At 36.3% G+C, this 27,815-nt stretch overlaps 3 protein-coding genes across 6 annotated transcripts; 1 reads left to right on the forward strand and 2 right to left on the reverse strand.

Moving 5' to 3' along the window:
• Window positions 1-628: 628 nt before the first annotated feature.
• On the forward strand, window positions 629-15,385 carry LOC114410478 (DNA mismatch repair protein MLH1). Its single transcript, XM_028374439.1, has 16 exons — window positions 629-963; window positions 1,089-1,261; window positions 1,358-1,430; window positions 1,931-2,065; window positions 2,179-2,389; window positions 2,876-3,024; window positions 3,924-4,022; window positions 4,591-4,660; window positions 4,758-4,893; window positions 9,741-9,835; window positions 9,924-10,032; window positions 12,393-12,558; window positions 13,307-13,468; window positions 13,779-13,950; window positions 14,276-14,436; window positions 15,087-15,385. The coding sequence occupies exons 1-16, from the start codon at window positions 736-738 to the stop codon at window positions 15,129-15,131; spliced, it is 2,184 nt and encodes a 727-aa protein (XP_028230240.1). The 5' UTR covers window positions 629-735; the 3' UTR covers window positions 15,132-15,385.
• A 1,227-nt stretch (window positions 15,386-16,612) lies between these two features.
• Window positions 16,613-18,370, reverse strand: LOC114410479 (E3 ubiquitin-protein ligase RNF170-like). 2 transcript variants are annotated; one of them, XM_028374441.1, is made up of 4 exons: window positions 18,170-18,370; window positions 17,778-18,079; window positions 17,004-17,055; window positions 16,613-16,911 (listed from the first exon to the last, which is right to left on the reverse strand). In XM_028374441.1, the coding sequence occupies exons 1-4, from the start codon at window positions 18,261-18,263 to the stop codon at window positions 16,808-16,810; spliced, it is 552 nt and encodes a 183-aa protein (XP_028230242.1). In that variant the 5' UTR covers window positions 18,264-18,370; the 3' UTR covers window positions 16,613-16,807. The 2 variants fall into 2 exon arrangements, with proteins under 2 accessions (XP_028230242.1, XP_028230241.1); XM_028374440.1 differs by having other exon boundaries at window positions 16,613-16,920.
• A 1,060-nt stretch (window positions 18,371-19,430) lies between these two features.
• Window positions 19,431-25,291, reverse strand: LOC114410480 (coatomer subunit alpha-1-like). Of its 3 annotated transcripts, none has more exons than XR_003666304.1 (4): window positions 24,203-25,291; window positions 20,630-23,622; window positions 20,242-20,366; window positions 19,431-20,111 (listed from the first exon to the last, which is right to left on the reverse strand). XR_003666304.1 is itself a non-coding variant. In XM_028374442.1 (3 exons), exons 1-2 carry the CDS (start codon window positions 24,873-24,875, stop codon window positions 20,675-20,677), a joined length of 3,621 nt encoding a protein of 1,206 aa, XP_028230243.1. In that variant the 5' UTR covers window positions 24,876-25,289; the 3' UTR covers window positions 19,431-20,111; window positions 20,630-20,674. The 3 variants fall into 3 exon arrangements, 1 of the variants encoding a protein (XP_028230243.1); XR_003666303.1 differs by having other exon boundaries at window positions 20,242-20,396; window positions 24,203-25,290; XM_028374442.1 differs by lacking the exon at window positions 20,242-20,366 and having other exon boundaries at window positions 24,203-25,289.
• Between the last annotated feature and the right edge of the window lie 2,524 nt (window positions 25,292-27,815).

Here is a 27,815-nt window from a genome sequence, read left to right on the forward strand (position 1 = left end):
TTATAAGCAACTTACATTAAGAAAAAGGAAAACATACATATGTTCTTAAATATCTTTCTATATTCTAATAAACAATTATAAATGCGTTTTATCCTGTAAATTGCATCCTCTCGCTTTAAAGGACCTAAATCCTTTTTTAATTTTTTTTTTTCAAATGGAGGGCATTTTAATTGTTTTAGATCTCGGTTCCATGCTTCCTTCCCTCCTAAATACCCAATAAAATAAAGATATATAAAATCAAATTATTATTATTTTCTTCCTTTCTAATGCATACATGATTATTTTTGGTACATTTTATAAATTTGTTTTGTACATAAATGCATACCTGATTTTGTAATTAAGATACTAGTAGGTTTGATAAATATATATCTTTTTAATATATTAATTTAAGATAAATGATCAAATTTATCCTAAAAATGTGTTGCGATGAAAATATTATTTCTTGAAAAAAAATAAAAAATAAAAATTTATTTTTTAAATATATAATGTCACAATAAATTATATTTTTTATAATTAAATTATAAAATTTAAAGTTTATTTTATTATTAAATTATTTACATAATTAATTTTTGTAACCTTTTATACATTATTAAATTTAAATTTTGTATAGAATCTGTGAGCTGAGGACAAATTTAACCCGCGCAAAGGAGAAGCGAGCCGAATTGAGAAGTTGTGTATGAAAGCGTTGAGTGAGGAGTTGCTTCCCTTGGCATTCAGCACATTGAATCTATCGGAATGGAAGAGAGCCAGAATCAGAGGCGAATGGAGCCCCCAAAAATTCAGCGGCTGAGCGAGTCGGTGGTGAACCGAATCGCCGCCGGCGAGGTCATCCAACGCCCCGTCTCCGCCGTGAAGGAGCTCGTGGAGAACAGCCTCGACGCCGCCTCCTCCTCCGTCAGCCTCCTCATCAAGGATGGCGGCCTCAAACTCATCCAAGTCTCCGACGACGGCCACGGAATCCGTGTCAGTCCCTCCCTCCCTCCTTCTCTTCTTCTCATTCGAAACCTCTCTCGCCTTCGCTTCTAACTTCATCACTAGATCAACCTTATATATCTCCTAATTATTCATTCATACTATTGCTTCTGCAGTTTGAGGACTTGCCCATACTCTGCGAGCGCCACACGACCTCCAAGCTGTCCTCGTTTGAGGACTTGCAGCGCATTAAGTCGATGGGCTTTCGCGGCGAGGCTCTCGCCAGCATGACCTACGTCGCTCACGTCACCGTCACCACCATTACCAAACCCCAATTGCACGGTTACAGGCACTCACTCATTCATTTCCCTACTTTATCACTAATTCATTCATTTCATTATTCACATATATTACTAAGTAACATTTTCTGCCTTTTGTGGTTTAGGGTATCCTATAGAGATGGTGTCATGGAGCACCAACCCAGGCCATGTGCTGCTGTTAAAGGAACGCAGATAATGGTTTCTATACCAATGCTTCTTCCATTGCATGTCATTTTGTTTTAACTTGTAAATATTTGTTTTCTGTGTACTAAACTAATGACATTTCACCAATTTGGTCTCTCCATCTTTTTTTTTTCTTTTTCTTTTTTGTGACTTTGATCTTACTATCTTAATTGTACAATTTTGGTTTATCTGTTAACTTGATATCTTATATTACAGAAATGCTAACATGCACTCTATTGCATTCCCACATCAGTACATCTATGCTGACATTACTCTCATTGCACAGTTAAAATACCAAGGGACTAAATTAGGAAAAATACAATGAGAGGACCAAATTCATGAAATGATAATATTAAGGGACCGAAAATGCAATTAAGTTATATTATTATTGGTCTGTACTGAAGCTGATTAGGATGTTGCCTTCTGAATACCTGAAAGTAATACTCATGCTCTTCTGAATAAGCAATTGGAATTGTGATCTTTATGGGTTGAACTTCTTGTGCTTGTGTTGCTAGGTTGAAAATCTGTTCTATAACATGGCTGCAAGGAGGAAGACGCTGCAAAATTCTTCTGATGATTATTCAAAGATTGTAGACTTAGTAAGCCGGTTTGCTATTCATCATATTAATGTCAGTTTCTCGTGCAGAAAGGTTGGTCTCTTGAGCAGTATAACTTATTTGCTACAACAATCTTATAAGCTATCTGCATTGTAAGTCACGTATTTTATTTTTCATTGGATGTTTGGGACTCCTGTTTCTATCAGCATGGAGCTGTTAGGGCTGATGTTCACACTGTGGCCATGTCTTCAAGGCTCGATGCCATCAAATCTGTCTATGGGGTCTCAGTTGCTCGCAATCTGATTGAAATTGAAGCCTCAGACAATGATCCATCTACTTCGGTTTTTGAGATGCATGGCTACATGTCCAATGCAAATTATGCTGCAAAGAAAATCACCATGGTGCTTTTCATCAATGGTATATATTAACTGTATATATAAACATTAACTATGATGCTTTTAAAAAACTTTAGGTGTTTACTTTTATTAGATGAGGCCTCTGTTATTGATAGTTTATAATGCCAGATAATTTATTTGATTGTGTACTTTTTATCCTGAATGCTACTAGTACTTTGCATAAAATAAAATAAAAAGTTCTGTCACTTATTCTTGCTTTGCATCTGTCCGTCTCTTTCTCTTACTTAATTGTGTGTTCTACATCCTTACACTAATTCATGTAGTGCATATGGGAAACTCTAAATCTTGGAGTTAATTTATACACTCACACACAGATATACCCTTCACTTTTGTCATTGAACAAGTTTTGTGCTATATGTTATTTTTGTTTAAGCATTTATATCTTTATTTACTTTAATTTTCTCATTGGACAATGTTTATATTTATATCTCACACGAGCTAATTGTTTATAGATTCTTATGAAAACCTTCTTGTCTGTGTTCCTCAGATCGACTGGTTGAGTGTTCTGCATTGAAGAGGGCTATTGAAATTGTTTATGCAGCGACATTACCAAAAGCATCTAAGCCCTTTATATATATTTCAATTGTTTTACCACCAGAGAATATTGATGTCAATGTACATCCAACAAAGAGAGAGGTATGCATGTATGTGATTCTTTGTCATTATTATTGCTAAAGTCATTGACTTAAGGTTCCATGTAACTGGCCCGGACATTTAGTTTTGAAGGTAGAAAATTGGTGGGTTGAAGTGTCTTATGGACAGTTTTTTTTTTGGCTATTTGGCTGCGGTAAACATTGGTTTGAAATTATAATTTGGGGTTGGATGGGTTCCGAATAAAATTGATGAAAGAGTCAATGAAGTTTCTAATGAATGATTTATTGATGATGTTTGCCAAAGAAATTGAATTTTGATGATATCATGAACCAACTATCTCAAAAGCTTAACTTGTCAGGGGAAGGTATATAGATAATTTTAATATCTAACATGCCCCCTTGCACAAGAGTCGTTTGGGCTTGAAGCATGGAATATGCATCGGACCACCCTACACTGTGCTGAAATTGAACTTTCCTTTAAGAATGAGGATGGCATGGATCAAACTTCTAACCACATGGGCATAGAGGCCCTTATATCATGTCATGAACTAACTCTCCATCCCAAAAGCTTAAACTATTAGGTAAAAAATCATAATTAGTTTTATGTTTAATATCACGTCACATAATTAAGAGCCCTTTGTGCTTTAAATGTAGGCAACATATTGTGCTGAAATTCAACTTTCTGTTAAGATGAATGGCGATGGCAAGGACTAAACTTTCACATCTTTGACAAAGACACTTATATAAAATGACCATTAGTAGTAGTCAACGAACAAACTAGGAAACAATCTTACTTAAAAATTTGTGTGAACTGGACGAAAGTTCTCTCCCTAGTAATTGATACCACCATGATACCCTTTTCTTTTGTAGTTAGCATTTTCATCATTTTTTCAAATTTAAACACTCTCTGTTGTTGAAAATAGTGGGTTTGTTTACATACAGGTGAGCCTTTTAAATCAGGAAGTCATCATTGAGAAGATACAGTCTGTGGTTGAATCAACATTGAGGAGTTCCAACGAGGCACGGACATTTCAAGAACAAGTACGTTTACAACTTAATACTCCACACTTAATGTTTTTTAGCATATGGTTTAAGTATTTGCTAAATTTTGAGTATATTGGTTTTTGCTCCTTCAATTTAATTCATAGATAAAGCAGGCACAATTTGTTGTTTTATAAAAATTCAGTGAATGAAATTTTCTTATAACTGCGTGCAAGTTGACTTTTACAATTTTCAACACCTTGTTTTACCAAACAGTTAGTGAATTTGTGAGTCATGTTTGGAGTGGAGTTTTCTACCACAGTAGTTGATAGTGGCAAACTGTGCTGGTGTGTGGTAGAGTGGATAGCATCGGCTCCCAAATGATCTGCTCCAACTCTATGTTCTGAACTGAGAATTCATATAACAAGTTATCTCAAACATTTATTATTTTATTCAAATATCATGAACATATCCTGTATCCAGTTTTAAAATTTCTAAAATATGTCTTCATTTTTAATTATTAACAATTCTTGCAAATCATGAATGCAGATTCTGCTTTGCTTTATGTTTATTATATTATAGTCACTTAATACATGCGTTTTCTTTGCATATTTTTCTTTTGTGGCAGTCAGCTGGGCAATCTTCATCGCCTCGTATTAATACAAGTAAGGAGGTTAACCTCAGCCCTATGCCAACAGGTATGAGGAATTTTCTCGTCTTTTATATTGCATGCCTTTTGTTTTTGGTTTGTACTCAAGAATTTCACTTATCTTATAATAACTTTTATGATGATAGGTTCAAGATTATTGAAAGTGCCGGTACATAAGTTGGTTAGAACAGATTCATTAGATCCTGCTGGAAGATTACATGCCTACACGCAAATTATGTCTGATAGACATCTTGAAAAGAGTGCTAGTTTGAATGCAATAAGGTGGTTCCCATATGCTTCTTTCACATTTTTGTATATAACAAGCTAATACTCATATTTTTAGTTGGTTTTGATCCTTAGTCATTTTAGTATGTGTAGTTCTTCAAGTCCTTTTATCTTGCTTTTGATACTTCTGGAGCTTTTTATGTTTTTAGCATCTCTTTATTTCTTTATATTGTTCCACACTTTTATTATCATTCTCAAGTATAAAATCGACTAAGTATCTAAAACTTATAAATTTGAAGCAGACAAACTACTTTGACAAGAATTTAAATGGTAGAGATAGATTACAAAAGAATATTTAAGTTATCAAACTAAATTTCATCCCCTTATTTGGGTTAATTTTGAAGTTTAACTATTGGATTTATGCTTTACATTCATACTTATGATTTGTTTTGAATGCGTAAACCTTGTGAATTTGTTTTTCCTCCCTTTCTGTTAACATTTTTTGAACTTCTATGGAATGCTTGGACTAACAAAAAGATAAAACCCCTTAAGACAGTTGGACTAAGGAATATGCAGTATGAGCTATGGAATTTGGTTGTGCTCTCTCTATCTCTCTCTCTCACATGCGCGCACACACACATTTTCAATTATTTGTATGATGCTGGAAAGAACTCTTGGGAAAATATTTCCTATTTTGGGGTTGTTTATTAATATATTTCTGGTTATTAATTAAGATTCAATTTGTATATTTTTGAATTATTATTTTTTTGTTTTCCTAATTCCAAGTTTCTTGGAATTAGATATTGTAAATCATAACATATACTCAATGATCCTGTGGATTTCCTCAAATAATTTAGAATTTTTTTCCCCTTCCTAGTTTGGGTTAGAGCTCAATGTTCTTGGGATAGAAACCATAGTTTCCTGCATGCCAAGCCACTATCAATGCTTGACCTTTAGCATAAACATTTTCATCAGCTATCAAGGAAAGGACATGGTCAGCCTTAACAAAACAAAAAAAACACGGCGTTCTCATTCTCAGGGCTGAGATAGAAGAGGATCCTAGTAAATCATGTCCTGCTCCAATGGCTTCTACTGTAACCAGCCTATGTTATTGTTGACCTTCTTATTGCATTTAGAAATATACTTGATACGCTAGAAATGCTCTTCTAATTTATAAATCCTTCAGTTTTCATTGTATATCACCATCATATTATCCTTTTTTTGTCTTCCTTGACTCTTGTTCTGCCTCCAAAACTACCAGTGAGGCTCTTTCTGTTCAGGATGGATGCAAGCCATGATTGATGAAATTATTGCTCTTGCATGGTTATAGTAGACAGAAATCGAAGTTTATATTCTTTAGCTGCCTTCTGTGGTGTGAGATTGAAGTTGAATACTCTTCTCACAAAATTATATGGTATGAACCAACACATAATCTCTACACTAGTCAACCTTTCCTCATAAGTAAGCATGCATGGCACCAAAGTCATGATATCATCTAAGAAACGACATCTAGGAGCAATGGCATGCAAGACCTCTCAAGTTGCTTGGATAACATCATGATTAATGAGTTGTTCTTCCATTGAAAGCATGTTGGTAAAAATATATTCAGCAACTGTTTGCACTAATCCAGTTAAATCTACGCATGCTTTAGACAATAAATCAGATACGAATCATCAAATGAATGATCTATAGGAACCAAGCATTAGTTGAATTAGAATTCTTCTCTCACGCCTTAGTTTTGGTTGAAGATTCCAAACAACCATATGGATGTGATGAGAATAACCTCCGACTAATACGAAAATTCTGAGCACTATTTGGTCCATCAAAATTATTCTAAAATATCATGTTTAGGGTGTATTGGAGTGTGGCATGATTCTTTTCCACTAGATGTTGCCTCTTCACCATTTTGGAATGCTTTTCTTTATTGAGACTGCAATTTGTAGTCATGTTTCCTTGCAGTGTTAGTAGTCATATTAGCCTTCTTAGATGCTGCACTCTTAGTATTTTCTGTAGTTGTTGATGACCTTTGTACCTGATCGTTTACCATATTGATGGTTAGAGTTTTAGTTGTTTGAAACTACAACATATTGGCATAGTATTGTAACAACCAAGACTGTGAATTCACCATGCCTTCAAGAGAATGTTCATTGTACTATGTTTGAGCAAGTACCTTTACTGTTATAACTCCTAATTCGCCTTTCCTTAACACTTTTTGCAAGTTTCTTTAATAGCTTGTCGCTCCAGAGCTGGGAGTTCTTCTGGACATGTCCATCTTGGAATAGAACCACACAAAACAACATTTTCAGCATATAAAATCAATAGCAAGTAAATATAGCCACAACAATCTTTAGTAATCTTATGCCTGTAATTTTTTAACTCCCTCCACTAAAAGGTCCCTTATGTATGTTGCCTGATTACCTTTACATAAATATCTTGGATTGACGAGAGAACATGATATTTCTTCATGTACAACTACCTTGAATGTATGTACCAAAAAACAGCCCAGGATATACGGTATAAACTTTACAATGAACTCTTCTATGGTGTGGAATTAGATATCACATCTTTTAGTAGCTTGTCCAAATTAATAGGCCAATTAGTTAAGTTGTACAAGGATCTCAACTTCTCTATTGTTTTTTGGTACCAACATTCAAGGCAGTTGTACATGAAGATATAGCGTGTTCTCTTGGTAATCCAAGAGATTTATGTAAAGTAACTAGACAACCTATATAAGGGACTTCTTAGTGGAGGGATTTAAAAAATTACAGACATTAGATTACTAAGGATTTTTGTGGCTCTATTTACTTGCTATTGATAATATATGTTGAAAATGTTGTTTTATGTGGTTCTATACTGAGATGGACGTCTTCCAAAGAACTCCCAGCTTATTATTGGAGTGACAAGCTATTAAAAAAACTTGCAAAAAGTGTTGAGGAAAGGCAGATTAGGAGTTATGACAGTACTTGCTCAAACATAGTACAATAAACATTCTCTCATGCCAAATTATGTTCAGAAGTTGTACAAATGGGTGAATGTGTTGGAAGACATGGTGAATTCACAACCTTGGTTGTTACAATACTATTCCAATATGTTGTAGTCTCAAACAACCAAAACTCCAACCATCAATATGGCAAACAACCAGGTACAAAGGTCATCAACAACTAGCGAAAATACTAAGAGTGCAACATCTAAGAAGAGGCTAATATGACTATTAACACTGCAAGAAAACATGACTACAAATTGTAGTCTCAAAAGAAAAGCATCCCAAAAGGGTGAAGAGACACCATCTAGTGGAAAAGAATCTTGCCTCACTCCAATACACCCTAAACATGACATTTTGGAATAACTTTTATGGACCAAATATTGCTAAGAATTTTCCTATTGGTAGGAGGCTATCTCATCACCTCCATATGGTTGTTTAGAATCTTCAACCAAAACTAAGGTGTTAGAGAAGAATTCTAATTCAGCTAAATGCTTTGGTTCCTATAGATCATCTCTCTAATGATTTATGGTCTAACGCATGTGCAGATTTAGCTGGATTAGAGCAAACATTTGCTGAATATATTTTTACCAACATGCTTTCAATGGAAGAACAACTTATTAATCATGATGTTCTCCAAGCAACTCGAGTGGTCTTGCACACCATTGCTCCTGGTAGAGAGGCCATATCGTTAAGGATACAATCAATTAGAGAATCTGAGATCCTTGTACAACCTACCTAATTGACCTATTAGTTTGGACAAGCTACTAAAAGATGTGATATCTAATTCCACACCCATAGAAGAGTTCATAGTGAAGTTTATACTGTATGCCTAGGCTGTTATTTGGTTCCAACATTCAAGGCAATTGCCCAAAAAGAAATAGTGTATTTATGTAAACGTAACTGGGCAACCTACATAAGGGACTACTTAGTGGAGGGAGTTAAAAATTAAAGGCGTAAGATTACCAAGGATTGTTGTGGCTGTCTTTACTTGCTATTGATTTTATATGCTAATAATATTGTTTATTTGGGTATGTGTTCAAAAGGCTGGCCTAGAGTGGCAATTTGATGTCTCAAAGCTCAATTAGTTGCAGAGATGTGTAATCAAACATATGTTGATTACAGTGATACAACTTAAATTGCTTGCTTTGGTTATTAATTACAATGACAACTTGGGTCATTGGCCATTATGTTAGCTAGACATTTAGGAGTTGGTTAGGTAAATTCAGTTGTGTTTTTTAGGATTTGGTATGATATCAAGTGAAGTTAACAATTCTTCATTTGGTTGATGTATTTATTTTGTAGTTTATGTAAATGATATAGTTATGGTAGATAATGACCATGAGGGAATATCCCAATTAAAGAAACATTTGTTTTGTCATTTCCAGATCAAGCATATAAGAAATTGATTGTCACTTTCTTAGAGAAAAATTCTTCCCAAGGAAATCACAATTGTGCCTTTCAACTTAAGTGATTGGCTTGCAAATATCATTGCAAAGTCTCTTCTGGTTTGAGTGGTTTCTCAAACCCATGTTATTTCTAATGAACTTAATGCACTTGATTTGTATGCTCCAACTCGAGGGGGAGGATTGAAATATATCTTATTTAGGGAAATATACTCTATTTAGGATTTGTATGTTTACTATTAATAATTGGAATTTAACTTGAATACTTTCTGATATATTTTCCTGTTTGCTTTGTTTCCCAAACTTAAAGGCTGTAAACCATGTTCTATATAAACTCAATAGTTCTGAGGGTTTCCTTAAGCAATTTAGAAATCAATTATCCCTTTCAAGTATATTTGGCTGTTAGAAATATGCAAGTGTTTGGCACCTTTTAATGATTCAAATATGAATTGGTAATATATTAGTACTTTTGCTGATAAAAAAAATATGAATTGGTAATTTGCTTTGGCCCTTGCCAGGTCTTCGGTTAGACAAAGAAGGAACCCAAAAGATTCTTTAGAACTCACTAGTGTTCAAGAGCTTCTTGACAAGATCAATAGCAACTGTGACCCTGGTATGATTCTAGACTACTAAAAACGATGACTCTGTTCTGTGATGTAGTTTGATTTGGAAAATGTTTCCTACTGACATCTATCCTGTAGGCATGACAGACATCATAAGGCATTGCACATATGTTGGAATGGCAGATGATGTTTTTGCTTTGCTTCAGCATAATACTCGTCTTTATCTTGCAAATGTTGTAAACTTGAGGTAGAGATTTTGCTTTTGTCAGTTTATGTTGAAAGATAGAAAAATAGATGCAAGAGATGCTGGAAACGTGTGTCTGAACTACTCAACAAAGTCCATTTTATATAGGCTGATTGCAATAAATACTAATAATTTTAGGAGATTTTATCCTTATTTACATGATAATGCCTATAAATTGGATTATAATAAGTCTGATTCTAATCAAATATGCCTATATTTACAAAGATCCTAATTAAATAAAGGAAACAAATCATGAAATATAAAAGAAGAATAAATCCTAAGAGATCATTTAGGATACTCTAAAATATCCTGATATAAAAATGATATCATCAGCCAATTCTCATATTTTTTAACAGTTTATGCTATGGAATACTTAACACAAAGTTCTATAAGAAGCCATAAAAAATGGATATGTAATTGGGATTACTAATTTTGCATTTCGATTTGACTTTTTGGTGGTTTATAGGCAGCTAATTAACATGGTCAGAGGGAAGGAAGAGATGGTGTGGAAATTTGCCATGTAAACCTGCCTATAATTCCTTTGACTCTTGGTATTCTTAAAAAGTCACACCAATAGACCCTTTCATCCATGCTCCGTTTAGTCACTAATGGAGAAGTGACATGGCCAACTCCTGACCTTACTTTCATCTACGTGGCTAAGTCATTTAGCCCTTTTCTTCTCTTAAATGTTTTCCTATTTATTTATTATCTAAAAGTTAAAAAAATACACAAAATTAAAATAAAAGATAAAATCTGGTTTCAAAATTGAAACCACGGTCACTGATATATGCTTTCAAGAAAGGAATAACTTCAGATTCACTTTGGAGTGTTCTTTACTCATGAAACCATTCTTCCTAGGAAGATACCTGCTTGTGTCCATTGTAGCTACAAAAAATGAACTCACCAGCATCTTCATGAGCATATCCTGATATGTTTGGTTTGTGAAGGGAACTGATGTTTTACACTCTATATGGCCTCAAAATGTTGAGAAATCTCAGCCCTTCTTGAGTACCATCTGTTTTACAAATTCTAATCAAAATCTCTCCTTGGCTGGTTCGCTAAATTTTATGGCTTGGAATCACATCTATTCCCACCATCCTTAAAATCTTGTTAACTTACATCGTATCCTCTTCCTATGTTTCCGTAATTTCCATCCTGTTTTCTTTTTTTCTTGTCAACCTTTGTTGTTTTGAATCTTTTTTTGTTCCTGTTAACTAGGTGGCATTGAAAAAACCTATATAACATCTTCAACTTTTTTACCAGTAATTGTCCCCCAATTTGGAGGGGAGAAGACCACTGTTTTGACTTACCTTATTTCTCTTTTAGTATTCTTTATTTATTAAAAAAAATCTGAAGAATAAGCAAATAAGAGTAAGAAAAAAATTAAAATAATGTCTGTGGTTATGCCTCATGAATGTAAAGTCTGAGGAGTTACATTTCTATTACTACTCTAGTAGTCACTTAGTTATTTCATCCAATAACAACACAAGTCAAAGAACAGATTAAAGGAAAGAAATGAGACAATCTCAAAAATCATTTGTACTCAAGACCAATCTAACAACACTTTAACATACCACTCCCATTCAATCAAGACAGCCATGACAAGAACCATAGGGTCAGTACAAATTCCATGGAGTTTCTGGTCGAGAAAGCAGTTACACTCACAGACTAAGTTTCTTCTTTTTCAACCTCCTCCAAGGTGAGCAAGACATGCTTTCCTCCTCCAACCTTCGTCTCCCCCTTCACTATATTTTGGCCTAGCCTTTATGTGTGGTTGCTAGTTTCTTTTCCCCCTTTCTTCTGTTGTGAGCACGCTTGAGAGGGAAGACAGTGGTGTTCCACCTTCAATCTCTCATCTCAAAGCCCTAGCTTCAAGTGAGTATGTGGGTGAAGCTCTGTCCCACTCTCCCCTATGGTTGGATGCGTGAAAGAATTTGAGGGTAAGGGGAAATGTTTTGGGTTTCAAAAACATGATCCCCTTCTTCTGCAAAGATACCCATCCATTTATCCTATAAGAAAAATCCTCACACAAGCCCACTTTCTTTATTAAAATCCTACCCCATGTCAATTACAAGGCTTAGTATTACTTTTTTTAGTAGTTGTGAAATCAATTTATTTTAATAAGAAAACAGGAACTTAAAACATTGTTGTGCTGATCTAAACAAGTTGGAGAATTAATTCTTCAAAGCAATAGACACTAGCAAGTTAAATTTTTGGGAGTGTTACACAGTTCATTGTTCAGGCTTTAGGCCAAAAGCATTCTTTTATGATGGAGCATGTTAGAGATATAAAATAATTTTGGCCCTCCATCTCACTGCTTTCGTGAATTGGTCTTTGACATTCTATCCTTAATTCATTTGCAGCAAAGAACTTATGTATCAGCAAGTTCTTAGCCGTTTTGGCCATTTCAATGCCATTCAACTAAATGATCCAGTCCCCTTGAAAGACTTGATTATATTGGCTCTGAAGGAAGAGGATATAGATTCAGAATGTAATGATGATGACAGCTTAAAAGAGAAGATTGCAGAAGTAATCTCCCACTGGTTTTAGCTTGAATGTTTTATATCTTCAATAATGACATCTTTTGTTTACTCTGAGGATTATGGTAATCTCTGAATTATTTATATTGCGAAATTTAATTGTAAAGAACATGAGAAGCTTGTTTGCATTTCGTTTTGTTGAAATATTAGAGATACAACATCGTTTGGAAAAGTAAGAAAAAGATGGAGTGGAGAATTGGTGAGAATGTAGAAGGGCTGTTGGATGAAGCCACCCCTGCAGCTTGATTTAAAGAGTTTTGTCGTTTCCTATTTAAAATTTGAGGTCCTGTCCTGTAGATCACAAAGGGTAGGTAATAACTTAGGATCTATGGACAACCAGTGAACACTGCATAACTAGGCATCAATTTACTTCCTGGACAGCTGGTTAACAGTTGGAATGTCAACTCCTTCCCTTCATCATTCAGGAAAAGTGGTGCTACCTACAACCACACAGCATGCAGTCTGAGGCACCAGCCTCAAAGCTCCTGCCATCCCATATTGGTCTGCTTTAGACAACACTCCTCACTGCACAGAATATATTGTGTTTGTCTTCATAGGATTTCACTGGCTCTATTAGATTTTGAATTAGAAGAGGGTGGGGGTGGACAAAATAATGCAATTTTTATTTGGTCAATATGAAAAATTTAACTTCTTGTATAGTTGTATATGCACATTTTCTCTTCATAGTTTCCTTTTGGATTTTGATATTTATGGATATTTCTTTTGCTATTCTCCAGATGAACACAGAATTGCTGAAACAAAAGGCAGAAATGCTGGAGGAGTATTTTGGCATTCATATTGATGAGCATGGAAATGTCTCTAGACTTCCTGTGATACTTGACCAGTACACACCTGACATGGATCATGTCCCTGAATTTGCTCTTTGTTTGGGCAATGATGTTAGTTATAAATTTCTTCATTCTTTCTCTCTTCACTTGTTTGTGGAAACGTCTGGGATTTTTTTTCTCTGTATTTTATGCACTATGTGATTAATATGGTCATAACATTTGTGGATTTTTTGTGTATCTTGATAACACTTTTGTGAGTAAGCACCCTCTTGTTTATTCTGTTGTTATTCCATTGAATTCATTGCCAACTAAATATTCACAGGCATGCTTATTGATAATTGTGAATGCTTCATAGTGGTTTCTGGTCACATCATTTTTGCTTTACATGTTGAAAGATTGTGATTTGCATTTTTTATGATAGGTTGATTGGGAAGATGAAAAGAATTGCATTCAAGCAGTTTCAGCTGCTTTGGGAAACTTCTATGCTATGCATCCACTGATGTTGCCCAATCCGTCTGGTGAAGGTTTGCTTTTTTACAAGAAGAGAAAAATGATGGATGGTTATGCTGAAGAGAATACCTGTGATAATACTGGTATGTATGGACTTATGCTTGTTACTTTCTGGATCATCCATACTCACACACCTACCTATATATCCCCACTTATCATTACAAAACACACTTCTAATGTAAAGAAATGTGCACTTTAAGTACATCATGTTATTTAAATGTTTAACTTGGTTCTACTAAAAATTCAACTTGATTACACTGTTCTTGACAATGTTATTTCTACTGAATATGATGGGTTTGGGGGCGCTGGTTCTTGATAGGGAAGAAAAAAATACGGGCCTGATATAAAGAAAAAACAATGTCATCAGGGTGGTGCTCTATAATGAATTTGACTTTGAGTTGTCTTCAGGGAGTGACGTGATTGACAATAAAGTTGAGCATGAAATGTTTTCTGAAGCTGAGACTGCATGGGCCCAGCGTGAATGGTCAATACAACATGTGCTTTTTCCTTCCATGAGACTCTTTTTCAAACCACCTGCTTCTATGGCTACTGATGGAACCTTTGTTCAGGTAATACATGTATGTTTCTCATTATTACTGAAAAACATTAATCAGCCCCTTGGGAACTTCCGTTTCTCTTCATGCAAGTCTCATCCTCCGTGTTCTCTCTCTCCATTATGAATGACAAAATTGTTACTGTTTTATTTGTTTATTTGTATATATTGCCTCTTGCCTGATTAAGAATGCATGAAGACTAGATTTTCGCAGTTATTGATCACAAACTTATCTCTCTCCCTCCCTCTCTCTGGTTACAAAGAACTTCATAAGAATGGATGAGGGGAGGAGAAATTGTAGGCTATATGTGAGCATTGAAACTCAGTGCTGATGACCTAATCATTTTCCCTTAACTGTCCATGGCATGAGCCGGTAACTAAGAATTATGAATACTTAGTCCAGAGTTGTATAGTACTAAAAGAAATTTAATGGTTATGGTAGTTGTTTTGTGGGTCAATAGTTGGGAGTTTGGGAACACCAGAGAGAGTTTTTTTAATAATAGCACCAAAACTCTTAAATATCTGACGATACCATAAATTTTTTAATATAGTTTTGGAGAAACAAGGACGGTAAACATACAATTTAATCCTGAAGAAGGTATTTTATTACTAGTTCCATCAACGATTTCTTGATTTTCTTCCTTTTCTTTTTATTTTCTTTTACAGGTAACTTCGCTGGAGAAACTGTATAAGATTTTTGAAAGATGCTAAGCAAACCATATGGAATGTGACACTAATGGCATCAGTTTTTGCGTTGGTTTGGGCATTTTGGGTTTTGGTACTAATTGTGGTGCTCCATGCTACATCATTTGTTCTTGTAAATACGTATCTAGATGATTCATGTGTCCGTTAGAGGATTTCTTGGTGTAGTGATACGTCTAGTTGTTTCTTGAAAACTGTTCGAGAAGCTGATGGATTCTACATTCTTACTTGAGTTATGCCATTGTTCTCACGAATTCTTACAATCTTGCAATTTTGCGATCTATTCACATAGCCGGGCCTAAGCTTAAGATAAGTTCAATAAGCGTAAACTTTTACTGAAATTTTGAGATGGATTTACGATAAAATTATGCTATTGCTAGGTCATTTTCCTTAAAGGCTCGATTACTATTTTGGCCTTAGGTTCAGTTACGTCTTTTAATTTTTAAAATTGATTCAATTAGGTCTGAGATTTCAACTAGGTCCTTTATTTTTTAAAATAAGTTCATTTTGGTCCTATTTTTCTTCTATTTACTCTGAATATTTTTAAAAATAAGATCAAATTTGGTTTTAAATGGGACCAAATTAAAACTAATTAAAAGGACCTAATTTAACCATCTTTAAAATTAAAGAATTTAATTGAACCTTTTAATAAGGATTAAATTGAATTTGAAAAATAAACTAGAATACCAAAATAGTAATTAAACCTTCCTTAAGAGTAACTGATAGTGTGGTTTCGGCTCGAGTAGGATGCCAACGTATCCAATATTTTCGGACAGATGCAAGAAGTTAATACATGAGAGCGTGATTCATTGTTTGGAACACGTTATCAAACGTATTCGTGTTGTACATTTACTTCAGATGGCTATAGTGGAGTCATCCATGCAATAGATTACAGATAATACACATATAAGCTTTGGATCTATCAAAATGAACGAATTATGCAATGAAAAAAGGCTTTTTTTTTTCTTAGTCAATAGATATCTTTTTATTAGGGGTATAATAGAATAATCAGATTAGGAGGTTAAGCTAATATACAGCAATTTTTCAAAACTACAAATATTTTATTTAAATTTTCGCAGAAGAAAAGTTTGGGTGAAGTGAAGGGATGCTTTTTTTATTTCAACTTCAAACAGAATTTATAGTTAGTATTACCAATGTGAGAATTGTGGATTCATTATGAAATGATGTATATGCCATAATCAAAAGGTAAAATGGGTCGTGTGATTGAAGAAAAAAGGCATTTTAGCAAGGCAGGTAAGCAAGAGAAATGCATAACAAAACAATGCTTTCCTTGGGAAATATTTCTTGAGATTGAAGACAGCTGGGTTTCCACTTTCCTAATTCAAAAAGAGTGTGTTTGGAAGCCTTTAGGGAAGATTATAAGCTCACTTAACTAACTTATAAGCTCCTTTGACCAACAAATGAATAGGCGGGTCTCATCAGCATGTATATTTAGATAAATTATTTTTTTTAACAATTATTCTGTAGGGTAATGCGAAATTTAAAAGAGAGCTTTTTCATTGTAATTTCCATTACTAATTCCACTATTTGAAATTGAACTTGTCTATGTACATAGAAAACAAAGTAGTTCAATTTTGAAAATGAAAGAATAATGCCCACTATCCATATCCGGCACCTATCTAGGCATCATCATCTCATTTTACCTGTAAAATTGTAGAACATGTTCAGGAACCCCCATGACGGAGGTAGAGTACTGATCTATAAAGGGCAGCAACATGTAGGAAGCAGATGAGCACAATTAGGAGATCATCTAAGAAACCAACTACTCCTAATATCCCTGGAACAAAAAAGAGTTACTATATGAAAAATTATACAAATTCTCGAACCAATAAAGAAAATGAGGAACAATATACTACCAACCTTCAGGAATGATGTCAATAGGGCTGAAGAGGTATATAACACTCGCTATCATCTGCATAAAAGAGACTGTGAGGACCCATGCTCAAAAATGCACCAATATGAACATTTTCTTTATACATTAATATAAAATAATAAATTCATTAAGATAAAGAGAAAAATTTACAACAAATCTGGCAGCTAAAAGGATCTTCTCAAATTTAAAAGGAAAACATAAACAAAGAAGAAAAAAAGAGTAGAATACCAATAATATAGACCCCAGCTACATTGCAAACAGTCATTGACACTCTTCATTTCTCTCTCTTTTCTTGTCATATGATATCACTTATTACATTTACACTTGTTTCTTCTCTATGGAGAAATGCTAAGGAACACACTTTGACACACTCTTTTATTGGTTGAGATTTAATAAAAATAACAGAATTTTGCGAGTCCCATACCTATATCATATTCAATGATTTTCTTTCTTGATTTTGTAGTTTTTAATAAATTTTAACCAATTAGAAAGAGTGTATTTAAAGGAGTGTGTTAGAGATTGTGCTTCTAGGCACTGCTCTTCTCAGAGTCCTATCCGATTATAGAGAATTTCTCTCCTCCTCCTCCTCCTAGTATTAGCCCAATACCAAAACCCTTAAATTTCTAAATATTATCTCATGTCAAGAGTTTTTGTGCGACGCACAAGCCATACGGAACATAAAAGAAAACAATAAAAAAAACTAGGGCACAGACATAAAAAGTGATGAATAGGAGGTTAAAGGCAGAAGAAAGGGAACTAACAACAACAAAGACGCGAGCGCGAATGAGAAGAGGAAGGGATCTGTGAGGGTGGAGGAATTCCCTGAGCAGCCTGTGCAAGAGAAAGGGAAGATCTCGCAGTCTCTGATAGAGAGTGGTGGGTTGGCCACCGAAGAAACGGTTATAGGCATGAATCTTTGACAGAATCTGGGAAACTTCGGGGTCCTGCTGTTGCCTCAGAGACTCTTCTGTGGGGACTAAGAGACTGATGGCTCGACGACACAGTGGGCACTTGCATGAACAACCCACTGATCCGTGCTGCCACACAAGCATTATGCAATTTCCTGAAACACCAATTATGTAACTTCATTCATTCATTCATTCATTCATTCATTCATTCAATATTGAAATCAAAGTCAGAGAGACAAAGAGACCGCAAAACCAGTGAGAACAATTGGCTTGGCATGGAATATGAAAGTTGCCATGGCACACTGAACACAAATCGTTCGCCGGAGGACCTGAATCCATTCCATTCACTCACCGATTGCTCTTCTCTCTTCTGTTTCCTCTCACCGCTCACTTCTCCATTAAGAAATCTTTACATCTTCTTATTCTTATTCAACACGGCTTTCAAAGCCCCTCTCTCTCTCTTCTTTATTTTAAATTGGCTATTATTATTAAAAGAGTTAATAAGCACTTATTTTCAGATTAAAAGTTTTATATTATTAATCAATAAAAAGTTATTGTATTTAATATTTTTTTATAATAATCAATTTATATATTTTTATTTTCTCCAAAATTTGATTCAAATCAACTCATGTTATGCCTATATTTTTATTTCTCCTGCCAACGGAATTATTGTGCGCGCAAAAAGGATATATGGATAGGCCATACCCTAACAATATATACATTCCCGATTGGTCATTTCATAATAATTTACTAAGTATATTTACGGATCAGTCATATTCCATAATTTCACTTATGGATTGATTTATTCCTAATGTATCTTCTATTATGGAATCTTCATTTCATAATTATACTTATTCCTATTCATTATATATTTTTTTATTACATAATGCTCATTCCATAATTATAAAATGAGCAATCCGTAACAACATACATTATAGACAGGTCAATCAGTAATTTATGAAAATAAAACATAAATAATGAAGACAAATTGACTGATCGAGGAGAAGATTTGAAGTGCCAAGGAAGGAGTTAGGAGAAAGTTGTATACTTCGAAGTTATAATATATGAGGACATTTTGGGAATATTGAAATTCATAGGGTGTACCAAGAAAAAAAAATGAGGTGCAATAATTTAAATTCGTAACTTTTCAGGTATAAAGCCTTGTTAAACTCGACCAAAGCAATAACATTTACATCAGAGTCAATCAAAGAGGTAAGGTAACTTGGTGGGGACAATCCTCTAAACCAAATCTCCTCAGGAAAATAAAAAGCAAGCTGTGCAAGTCTACCAACATGAGTCAGGTTCCGTGAATTTAAATTTTTTTACTTTGACTAAAGGAACCATTAAACGTTTTCCAGAGTCCACAGTCCAGACACATTTTTTGTAAATAGGAAAAAGTATATGGCACGTCGAATTCAACGCTTTATATAACTGCCTAGATTGATTCAGGCAGCTTATTTCCACCCATACCAAGAATTAAAATTTACTGTGCTAAGGCCTCATGCATCATCAAAGGGAAACTGACATACATTTATAACGAAAGAGCAAGATTACAACCAGCAATCATATTCGGTGTATTCAAAGAGTTGCTTAACTATTAGATAAACACAACTCTCTTTAATAACCAACAATTTGGACCCCAACTAAACACAACATATATTTTACCATCATCTGATACAACACAAGCACACCCTCTCAATTTAAGTGTATAAAATACTAACATCCCTAATTATGAAATAGGTATATCACGTTGAAAATATTTTTCAAGTATATAAAACAGGAAAGGAAAAGGGAAATAGATAAACAGAGAAACTCACTCGGAAGCATCCATTCTTCCAAACTATTTCTAGGTTCTAGTAGGAAACATCTAAATGCTTCCGTTATTGATAAAGGCCTCTAAAGGAAACTATATAATGTCTCGACAATCATTACTTCTAACATGTAAAAATTGCTTCAAGAAATATTAGATATACACGTTCAAGGTTGAAAGTTGTTCCAATTTTCTGCAACCGTCTTTGTATAACCCTCTCCGTCTTATGCCATTCCTCCAAATCTGGTACCCACAAGATTGGTTTCTTCATTAGCTATTGGTTCCACTGCCTCTGTTTCAGGGATCTTCTGCAATAATTGATGCTCAATGTCCATTTTTATCGTCATAACAAAACTTAGACACAAGCCAGATGCACCCTGTAATAAGAAATTTCAGAAGCAGAAAAACAAGGGCATGCTCAACTGAAAAACCCACCCAGTCATTTGATTTCCTATGATCCAAAAACAATTATCACAAAGCAAGGGATGAAGGAACAACAAGGCTTACATGCACTAGATAGGGAGAAACACGGTGGGGAAGAGAAAGAATGGGTCACTTAGAACAGGCAATTTGATGTGTTGTGGCTAGAATTTCTCAATGCGTTGTTGGTTGAGTTGCTTGGTGCCTTAAGACTAAACATAGAACACATATTTTACCATCATCTGATACAAGCAAACCCTCTCAAATTTTAGAGTAGAAGTTGCTAACATTCCCAAACTATGAAACAGGTATAGCACATCGAAAATAGTTTTCAAGTAAATATAATGGGAGACCACAAGGGAAACAAAAAAACAGAGAAACTCATTCAGAAGCATCCATTCTTCCAAACTATTTCTTGGGTATAGCAGGAACTATTAATTGATTAATAACACTTGAATTGATGCAGATAGTTTACCTGAAACAAATTGGGGGAAAAAATGTTTCTGGTCTAGCAGCAGAATCAACGTATCTGGGAAGGTGAACACAGCAATCCAGAAGCATCTGCCCCGACCACTGCAAGATCACACACAGTACATTGCTGTCCCTCTTGGCTTGGCACAAAACGGGAAGTGCAGTAAGGGCAAGAGACATCCTTTTGTCCTCGATAGATGGGCACATAGGTTGCACCACAAGTAACAAATGGGTTTCTGAAATCATAGTTCAATGGTTTGGCATCAGTCATATTTGTCTCTGCAGCTGCAAGCACTTTTCTTGCTGTCTTGGCTTGGGTTTCAACAGTAGGATTGGTCTCAAGCAGCCTCCTGGCAAAGTTAGCAGCTGAGGCAAGGTTCTTTGCCTTGAAGCACACAGTCATTGCATTCAACAAAGCTAGCCTCAAATGTGGGGTTTGAAGGTTGCAGTGAGTGAAATAAGCTGCAAGCTCCTGCTGCCGAGTTAGATTGTCCTTCATTTCTCTTCTCTTCAACTCCATCTGCAAACCCAAAACATATTCTTTGACTATGATGATTAATTCCTTCACCTCATCTACTTCTCTCCTTGACTCAACCACAATCAAGGGAATAGCATGAAGAATACTGGTGAATGCCTTAAGAGCCTCGGTAAATTTCCCGGCAGTTGTTGACTTATAACCAGCTCTGAGCCTTTCATCCAATTGTGGCAGTCTGAGAGGCAATGCTGGCAGGCCTCTTACATTTGCACTTGATGACTCAGTCCAACCTCTTTCAATGGCAAAAGATATCACCGGAGCAGATGAAAATGCACGCAGATAGGAATGACTGCCAGTACTAAGATCAAGAAATGTGGATCTCAAGGGAGAAAAGTTTGTTATCCCAAGCTGACGGTTCAGTAACCGCATTGCAGTATCAAAGTTGCCAGCAGCTGCATGATCTGCTGCAAGAGACGATTTCTGAATCCATATCTGGCTTACAGGCAAGCCAGGGGTTGGAGCCACAAAAACAGATCTTGTACCGAGAAAAGCCTTTGGGGTGTCAGCTTCAGGGGGCAGCTCTAAATCTTCCATCTCCCATCCACCCTCTTCTTCATTTTCATCTGCCACTTCCCCATCCTCCAAAATTGCAGCAACTTCCCCATTTTGTAAGTCATCCACATCAACCAAGTCAAGCTCCTCACCCCAATCAGCATCAGCTGCCTCGTATTCTTCATCAGCGGCACCCCGATTCATGTTGTCAAGCCCGCCATCAAATAAGCCTCGCATGACCCTAAGAAGGGGCCAATCACCACCACATGTGAGCGGTGACGGTGGCATTAAAAGAGACGGTACTTTTCCCCCGGGTAAAGATGGAACATTGTTCCCAAGTTCAGCTGCAAGCCGTTCGGCAACATCATGTAGCCCATGGACTGATGCGGTGATGTAAGCAAGAGGCAAATGACCCACATTCTCCAAGATTTTAACCCGTTCTCGGACATCACCCATATACATGGCATTGTGAAACTGGCCCATTACATCATTCTTTACTTCAGCAATTTTCAGCATCTTCGAAAGTTTCTCCAAGTTACCCGTGATGAGATAAAGGAAAGATAATCTCTCAAAATTTTTGGTACGCTGATATGCATACTCCACAATCCCAGCATTACCCTGACGAAGAGCCTCAACCCCTAAACGGTACCAGTAATCTTTCTCATCAATCGCTGTAGCTGACGCAACAGCAATTTGAATGTTTCCACTCTCCAACGCCAAATTGAACCGTATTCTCTCATCATTCACAAAATGGAGGGCAACCTCAGGAAAGCCTTTTTGCTGGAGATAAGCAATCACAGCCTGCCCACAAAGCTGCGAATTCTTTATCATGTTCATGACATGGTCATATTTTTTCTTCAACAAGGAGAGTTTAAAAATATATTCAGTCGAATCAATAGCTATGGCTCTTTTCTTCCCATCCCGATCCAAGCAGAAGATGGTGTTTCCAGAAACCTTAGTGATGTAAATGGGGACATCCAATGTCTTTATTATCCCACTATCTCCATTGGGAAGGCAGTATTTGATGTGATTTAATGTCGTGTAGATGAAAACACCATTGTCATCCCAGGCTCCACTTTTTACACGAATGGTCTCATGGAGAGTGCATTGGTGCACAAGCTTCTTGTTAGCAATGATAATGGCATGTTTGCTGAGCAAAGCAACAGTTTCCATATCACTAGACCAGACAATATACTTGACAAAAGGGGTCTGGAGTTCACCAAGAACAATTCTCTGCTGAAGATCAAACAGGACAACCCTATCCTCTGACCTACAAATCAAGTTGCCCGTTCCTGCATAGAATATAGCATCAGTGGCAATAGGAAGAACAGTCTTTTTAACAATCTCATTCTTGAGATTTTTCAAAAGGACTTGGTTGCTGCTTCTGTCAAGCACAGCAAACCTATTCCGAGCCACGAAAACTGCTGATACTCCAACACCTTTCTTGGCATCCTGCAAATCACCCCTGCCATAGCCATCCTTGGATATGCAATACAGCTCATAAGATCCACCATCTATATCTGAACAGAGCAGAACTGCATTTTCACTCGGACTATAAGAAAGAGTCCTTGGACTCTGATTAAGACTTGGAGATCCAGGCCGCCGAATTGGCAGCACCTGTGTCTCTCTCTGTGTCGAAAACTCATAGAACCTCAAAAACCGGTCCCTAGTATAGAACAAAGCATCACCACTCACAGCAAACGCAGGCCTTTCCCTCTCCAACTTAAACACAATCATCCCACTATCATGACCGGCCGCCAACAGATTCATTTCAGGATGTGCAGCCAGAATCCAAAACCGATCATGCTCCCTGCGAAACGTCTGGATCCCAGTCCTCTTGGTCGCATCCCACACCCGAATACTCTTGTCCTCAGAGTTGGACACAATAATATCCTGCTTGGCATGAAAAAGAACACATGACACATTATTCATGTGCCCTCTCAAAGTATCCACCTCCCATGCCTTCGTATCTGAAAGAAAATACAGAAACAAATTCATACACACTTCAATTTTCAAAAACCAAACCTAACATGCGTAACATCATAGAGCAGTCCATGCCACAATTAAATTATCATCTGTGGTCATTTTAATCATCCAATTTCAATCGTGATTAGATAATTTGGTGTATTATTCAATAACTGCAGCCACAAAGGTCATCAAGGTCATAGTTATTCCCAAATATTTTCCTTAAATAACAAGTGGCGACAACTCCATTGATTTTCATTCTCTTTTTTGTTTCACCTCTAGTCCCCACACCCTCCAGACACGTTCGTTGTGACACACATTCAAATAGGACGCCATAACAGCGTTCATAGAGCAATACACCAAATCACTCCACACCACACCTAAACTATCATCCGTGATCGTTTTAATCCTTCAATTACAAGACTGAAATGACCGCGATTTCATGATTCGGTGTATTACTCAATAAATTCGGTCGCAATCGTAGGTTTTTCCAATTATTTTCATCAATATTTGTTTCATGAATTCCTCCATCCAGACACAATGTGTTGTGTAAATCAAATCAAGTGGATCGAATCGAATACAAACCGTTCATTCTCCAGAGCTTGAGCTGGCGGTCATCGGCGGCGGAGACGATGAGGGGGAGAGCGGGGTGAAAGGAGGCCCAATTGACGCCCCGATCGTGTCCCTCCAAGACGTACTTGACGACGGCGTCGGGGGAGCCAAAAGGCATGTCGTCGGAGGAGGGGGATTTCTTCCTGAGAGGGGAGATGTCCCAAACACGGAGGGTCTGATCGAGGGAGGCGGAGACGAGGAGATCGTCGCGGGGATGGAAAGAGGCGCACATGACGTAGTGGTTGTGGCCGGTGAGGACGGAAATGCAGGTGCGGGACTGCCAGTTCCAGATACGGATGGTCTGGTCGTCGCTGGCGGAGACGATCCAGGGGCTCTCGTGGTGGAACTGGACGGTGCGGACGTAATCAAGGTGGCCCAGGAGGCTGAAGAGGCAGCGGTGGAGCTTGTAGTTCCACAGCTTGATCTTGTAGTCGTCGCCGCCGGAGACGAAGAGGGGCTGGGAGTCGTGGAAGTGGACGCCACGGACGGGGCCCTCGTGCTCCTCGAAGCGATCGACCAGGGTGCCCATGCGGTAGTCCCACAGCTGGATCACGCCGCTGTGGAGGCTCGCAAGGATCCATGGACGCTTCTTGTGGAAGCTCAGGCCCTTCACACGGTTGCTCTTCGTCTCGAATTTCGTCAACATCAAGAAGAAGATAAACAAACCAACAAGAGATGATACCCTGCTTAACAACGAAACACAATAGGAAAGAAATAGAATAACATTGAAAAATCAAAATGAATTTTGGGATCCCAAATTTCCTCTATTTTTGTCTTAATAATTATCGACCAATTCTACTGTAAAGAAGTGAAACATTTTTTCCACATTGAAAAACAAATTATAACTATTAGATATACTCATTTAAGAAAATTAATAGCTGAGGATTTTTTTTTCATTTTCCTTTCCCACTTTGTCCTTCCCCATCCCATTATTCAGTGGACAACATATATTGCATGTTAGACCACCACACCTGCCTCATCGTCCACCTGATCCCTCTGTGATTGAATTTTGTTGACGATGAAGGAAAGGTAATGTTACCATAAAGGTTCTCTCGTGGCAATGGTAGCCATTGCAAAAGGAAAATGTGGGTTCTTTCACCAGTTGATCATGAAGTTGTACGGAGGAGCAAGAAAAAGGCATGAAAAGGGAAGCGAGGTAAATTGGTATAAAAAGGAAGAGAAAAGTAAAAGAAAAAAGAAAAAAAAAATCAATCATCACAATAAATAAAACGGTCCTAATTTGTTTCCAAGGATAACATTCATCATACTTATGAATCTAAAAAGCTCCACAATGCAAAATTCCTTTTAAGTTAAGGGTGTTCATGAACTGGATTTGATCAAACCCATGATCAACTCAATCAAATTTGAATAGGTTGAACTAGATCAACTTTGAATTTTTTGTGTAAAGCTCAACCCAAACTAACCTATTCGCAAACAGGTTGGTTCAGGTTGAGTCAACAGGTCAAAACATTTATGATGTTTCCACCTTGCATGAAAGGACATGGATGTTGGGTTCAAGGGATGTGGTGATGACTAGATTGTTTACTATAACTTTTGACTCTCACTCTCATCCAACATGTTGGCCTTTTTCTCCCTTTGTCTTGTCTCCTTCAAGCATCTTTGTTGTGTCAAGGGGTGTTGTACCTCTAACACTATTGTGTCATCCATTTTCAACTTGTTGCTAACCTATGGTAATTCAGTGTGACTAAGATTTAGTTTGTGAGATTTTAACTCCACCATTGGTAAAGGCTGAGCTACATTGATGTTAAGGAGGCATCCCTCCTTAATTTTAACTCCCTTTATATTATTTAGGACAAAATATATTTTTCATCCTTAAAACTTTTCAAATTTATGGTTTTTGTCCCTAAATTTTTTGGTAATTGGTCTTTAACAAATCCTCGATGGCGGTGGGTACTAAAATCAAACATAAAAAATGTAAGGGTATTAAAATAAATAAAAATTGATAGTTTAGGTGGTAAACTTAAAATGATCTATTTTATAGGTAGTAAAAAGTTATTTAAGTCTTTCTAATTTTAGATTCCATTTCTACCTAACATGCAAGAATTGGACCATTGTAAACCATTATGATTTGTAATGGTTTTAATATGGAGTTTCTTATTTTAGAAGTGCATTATATACTCATTCTCTCGGTTAGATGTCCATTTCACAAATTTAAACCGTAAAAAATAAATCTTTTAAATTGACATAAGCACCAAAGTTCGATGTAATATTGTTTGATAAGGATCATATCCAGACTGTTCATTTATTAGTAATCTAGCTACAATATTTATACTGCAAGTAGGAAGTCTCAATCTATGATGAAAACTTGAGGAGAAAGGTCATCACACCATCAGTATATGGTGGAATAAGGCCATATTCATTGTAAAGTGGTATTGATGGGAAGCATTTACACAATGACTTTATTTGTTGTTCTTTTACTTGTGTGTTTAACAATAGGATGGCAGTCTCTTTTCTAGGTAGGTTTAAATTCCTTGGGGGAAGGGGGTTGGTGTCTTATTCAATCATGCCTTTATAGTGAAATTGCAACCATCCTTTTCCAGGTAGGGGATCCACTACAAACAACAAGAAGTGTCATGAGTTAATGGAGCAAAAACTTATTCATTTTGTGAATACTTTTTAGCAATGTGATGGATCGGGTATGCACATTGCATTAAGATAATTATAAAAAAATTACTTCAAGAAAAAAAATTGCCAACAAAGTGCACAGTATACATGACACATGATTAATTGGCTTTGAAGTAATGTTTTAGCATAAACATAAATAATACTAGGGCTTGCTAACTTATTAATAGAATGGCTACATGTAATTGCTTTTATTGTCTTCTAATTCTTTTTATGATAATCACTAATCACACAATGTCATCTTCTCATTAGTATACACTCATGTTTTTACATTGTTTTTCATTTTGGGAAGGAAACCTGATCATTTTTATTTGTCACCAGAACTTCTATGTAGGAATATCACAATGCATGGTTGTTAGTCGTTATTTACGACTAACTTTTGTATTGAATAGTTACATGAAATTAGCCTCTTTTCCCCAATTAATGGTTCTTTTTGTAGGAATTGTACATACTTTCATGTTTAGTTTGATTTTATATAATAAATACTCTCATTTTGTGAATTAATGTTGAAACCACTTCAGTTTCAGGCTAAAAGAAGAGAAGGTTCAAGAAGTTGATGTCTCGCTAAGCGAGGCATATGCGCTTAACGAGTGACATCCGCTAAGCGAGGCACATAGCTCGCTTAGCGTGTTGGGAAATCCTAGAAGAGGATCAGTCAGAGATGTGCTCGCCTAGCGTGCCGCAAGCTCGCCCAACGAGTCGTTTATCTCTTCTCGCGCTCAGCGTGCCCAACTCGCTAAGCCAAAATTCACTTACTCTCACTTAGTGAGCCGATCTCCCAAAGCGAGCCTTCATAATCTGAAACGTCAATGAGCCTGTAAAACACCGAAGTTGACGGGAACTAAGAGGAGGAGTTGAAAAACAGAGCCAAGGGAAAAGCTAGAGCGACAAAAACAAAGCCACCAAGAGAGTCTAGGTTAGAGGAATGAGATTAGGGTTGTAG

Source organism: Glycine soja, chromosome 4 (assembly GCF_004193775.1).
Source record: "Glycine soja cultivar W05 chromosome 4, ASM419377v2, whole genome shotgun sequence".
NCBI lineage: Eukaryota > Viridiplantae > Streptophyta > Magnoliopsida > Fabales > Fabaceae > Glycine > Glycine soja.

Coding starts and splice junctions, on each gene's coding strand:
- LOC114410478 (XM_028374439.1), top strand. CDS start 736: ATGGAAGAGAGCCAGAATCAGAGGCGAATGGAGCCCCCAAAAATTCAG. Junction 2,066..2,178: donor TCAGTTTCTCGTGCAGAAAG/GTTGGTCTCTTG, acceptor TGTTTCTATCAG/CATGGAGCTGTTAGGGCTGA. Junction 13,469..13,778: donor CTCTTTGTTTGGGCAATGAT/GTTAGTTATAAA, acceptor TTTTTATGATAG/GTTGATTGGGAAGATGAAAA.
- LOC114410479 (XM_028374440.1), bottom strand. CDS start 18,263: ATGGATTCAGGTCCTCCGGCGAACGATTTGTGTTCAGTGTGCCATGGC. Junction 18,080..18,169: donor TTGTTCTCACTGGTTTTGCG/GTCTCTTTGTCT, acceptor TTGGTGTTTCAG/GAAATTGCATAATGCTTGTG. Junction 16,921..17,003: donor TATTGACATCATTCCTGAAG/GTTGGTAGTATA, acceptor TTTTTGTTCCAG/GGATATTAGGAGTAGTTGGT.
- LOC114410480 (XM_028374442.1), bottom strand. CDS start 24,875: ATGTTGACGAAATTCGAGACGAAGAGCAACCGTGTGAAGGGCCTGAGC. Junction 23,623..24,202: donor CAAGCTCTGGAGAATGAACG/GTTTGTATTCGA, acceptor ATTTTCTTTCAG/ATACGAAGGCATGGGAGGTG.